The sequence below is a fragment of the Colobus angolensis genome, unplaced genomic scaffold, assembly GCF_000951035.1.
Source record: "Colobus angolensis palliatus isolate OR3802 unplaced genomic scaffold, Cang.pa_1.0 Scaffold7, whole genome shotgun sequence".
NCBI lineage: Eukaryota > Metazoa > Chordata > Mammalia > Primates > Cercopithecidae > Colobus > Colobus angolensis.
Genome location: NW_012120709.1, coordinates 21,106,972 through 21,110,389, shown reverse-complemented (window position 1 = coordinate 21,110,389; position 3,418 = coordinate 21,106,972). Strand labels below are relative to the sequence as shown.

At 39.9% G+C, this 3,418-nt stretch overlaps 1 protein-coding gene across 1 annotated transcript in view; it reads right to left on the bottom strand.

Moving 5' to 3' along the window:
* Positions 1–2,731, bottom strand: part of NXPE2 (neurexophilin and PC-esterase domain family, member 2) — a 17,124-nt gene extending 14,393 nt beyond the window's left edge. Inside the window, exons 1-2 of the mRNA XM_011926800.1 lie at positions 2,607–2,731; positions 1,416–1,521 (exon numbers count right to left, since the gene is read on the bottom strand). Of these exons, the coding sequence (XP_011782190.1) occupies positions 1,416–1,521; positions 2,607–2,632 (132 nt within the window). The 5' untranslated portion in view covers positions 2,633–2,731. The remainder of the gene's footprint in view (positions 1–1,415; positions 1,522–2,606) is intronic.
* Positions 2,732–3,418: the final 687 nt, after the last annotated feature.

Below are 3,418 nucleotides of genomic sequence, written 5' to 3'. Positions count from 1 at the left end.
ATGCAAATCAAAACCACAATGAGATACCATCTCACACCAGTTAGAATGGCAATCATTAAAAAGTCAGGAAACAACAGGTGCTGGAGAGGATGTAGAGAAATAGGAACACTTGTTTTGTTTTCATTAGGGGATGACGGTGAGACAAATTATAAATTTGGTGTGTGTGTGTTTTGTGTTGGTAGTGCTAGTGAAAGACTTAGGTGGAGATATCCAATGAATAGTACATATTCAAGAGTGGGGCTGGGAAGAGGTTTCAGCCTTGGAAGGACATAGCAGAGATTCTCAAATGTTAGCATGCTTATAAATAAGCTGAGGAGCTTGCTAATACTTTGTAATCTTAGGCTCAAACTGAGATTACAGTAGTTCTGGAGTATGGCTTAGGAATCTGCATTTTACACACAGGAATAAACACAGGTATTCTGGGCAGAAGGCTCCCAGACCTCACTTTGTGAAACACTAATATTGGTAGTGGATAGGACCTGGGCAAATGAATTAAAAGGTACATGCATAGAAGAGAAGAGGATCAGAGGAAGAAATCTAGAGAACACGTATTTATAGAGAGGGCCCAGGAAAAGAAACCTGCTGTGCTGTGCTCTGAAAGCTTTTTTTTTTTTTACCAGTTCATATTACTGGCTGAATGCCCTAGACTGTGGTGCTTCTTGTTTGAAGCTTGGAGGTAAGTCTGCATTAGACAAAGGTTAGAGAGACACTTTTAAAGGTAGTTGGGTTCAAATGTAAACGGACCTCAAATGGCTAAACAAAGGAGTTTGTTCTTTATATTGTCATTGGTGAAAGCGTTTGATCAGGACCAGAAGATGATGAAAGCAGAATTTCTGAAAGATTATGTTTGTACTAAATGGTTGGGAAGAAAAGAAACTGGAAGCAAGGTGAGTTAAGAAAAACTTACAAAGGGAAGAGTCAAAAGACACTAAACTACTTCAAGAATAAGAAAACCCCTGTGAAAAAGGCAGAGGACTGAAACAGAAACTTAATTAGTTTGAAATCTCAGAGGCCAAGGGAGGAGGAGAGAATTTTGAGGCTGGATGCTTACAGTGTCAGGTGGTACAGAGATGGCACAAATCCATCTGCCATTTTCTAAAGAAAAACAATAATAATGTATACATTGCCGTTTAAAATAGTAATAATAATGTATGCATTGCCAAAGGGATTTATGCTGAACAGTGAACCCCCTGATCCACACTCTCCTGCTAAGACGACATGCCTTTAACTTTTATTTCTTGCCATGATAAAGTATGCATTGCCAAAGGGATTTATGCTGAACAGTGAACCCCCGATCCACGTTCTCCTGCTAAGATGATATGCCTTTAACTTTTATTTCTTGCCATGATAAAGGGGGTCATTCAAATGAAGTCACTGTGACCTTCTGTGAAATTCTTAAAAAAGAAACTTCCTACCTTTGTGTGGTCTTTTGAAGCCAAGTAAATGACCCAGAAAATTAAGATAAATATCAACATCAGCAGTAATTTTCGAGCTATGGCATTTGGAAACAAAGTGAGTATCCTATAAGAGAGGACAGGAGAAATAATCACATTAAATCAAATAAGCACGACATGGCTCCATATAATTTGGTTCCTCTTCAGTAATTTCCAGAACAAGGTGATGTTATCCTGGATTTTCCAAAAGTTCCTTTATATCTTCTATTGTCAATCAGAAACAAAGTGTTTCCCTGAGGCAGGGAACAAAACTCCCAGAAGGACTCCTGGTTTCTGATGCTCAGGTTAATTATTTGGGTTTGGAGTCACATCACATACTGGAACCTGTTTTCTTGTCGAGGTCTCAGCATGGACAACAAGGTTTTAGACTATTTACCAGAAAAAAAACAGTACCCCCACCCCCACCCTACCCCTGCCGTGTCCTCTAGTGAATCCTGGTCTCTAAATCTCTCTCTGATACACACACACACACACACACACACACACACACACAAGCACACACGTGTTGTCTGGTGCCCTCTCTCCCTGGTCTTATCTGCCTCCAAGAGCTTCATTATAAGCCTCCCATTTACTTTTTTAGGCAGCTTGTTGCCACCTCAGTTATCTCCTCAAGCCAATGCAGTTGATTAACACTGCCAAAAAGAGTAAAAGTTACGGTCTTTAAAAAAGCTCAGTGTTGAGTGGTTAGAATTTTAGTGTTCGTTTTTAAAACCCAGAATCCCAAAAGTATGTGGCAAAGAGCTAAATTATGGCAATCTTTACCAAACGTTTTTGACCAGGACCCACAGTAAAAAAACAAAAACAAACAACCCCCTCTCCAAAAAAAAAAAAAAAAACACATCATACCAAATCCCAATTTAGGACACATGAATGCATACACACAAACACACACACACACACACACACCCCACAAAAAACTCATAAAACAATACTTATCTACACTGCACACAATGCACTAAGATTTTTTTTCTAGTTACTATTTTATTCCATTTAATTGTATTCCATTTTAAAAGTATTTTTACGTCCAAGTAAAATGATTTTACTATCCTCTAAAGGGTTGCATCACACCATCTGAAAAACACCAAATGGTCTATAGTTCTCCCCTCCCTTCCCTGACGTTAGCTTGCCAGTAAGAGTTGGAAAGTACCACACCTATGGATGAATATTTTCTCCATCATCTTCTCATGTTCTCACAGGAATTACAGTTGTCCAGAGACTCTCCTTGATTAAAGCAGTCTTTGCATTTATTTTAGGGTTGGAGTTTCCCTATGAGCTTCATTGATCAAAAGCTGAAATCCTATTTGTGGCCACAGCATGCCAGCTGGAATCATAAACCTCCCTTTTCATGATCTGTTCCTGCCCAACCCACACCACAGAGCCAGAAGAAAAACACCATGAGGAAGCTCTGAAGTTTGTTTTTAGAGACTGGACATCTAATTGCAGCACTGGGTCACCTTTGGTTGAGGTTTTACTTATTTATAGACAGACTGCACTTCCCGTGCTCATGCCTTCGTATGGTTTTCACGAGGGATTAGTCACCTCCATGGTAGCAGGAAAAGTAACTGAAAAATCAGAAAGAAGAAAAACAGAAGCCCCGAGTCCACAGTTCTTAAGGCCTGAGAATTGATTTAGCTGGGTCCTCTCAATTTTTGGAGTGCTGTCTTTGTAAACTTTCTCTTGCTCTAAACCATTGCATACATCAAGCAGTCCAACAGTGACGATTTAAGTTAAAATCTCAGGCCACAAGAGGAACAGCCACAGGTCTAAATCTCACTGCAACTTGAATATGTAACAAGGTAAGAGAATCCAAAAGAGCAAATTCTGCGGATGTGGGTATGACACTGATCTTCAGTGGTCACAGTGCAACTACTGGCCAGGTGGCCCTGGTACCACCATATCACACGAGCCACACTCAGTATGCATTGCTCTGCAAGAGAGTGTCTAGATATAGATCTCTATATGCA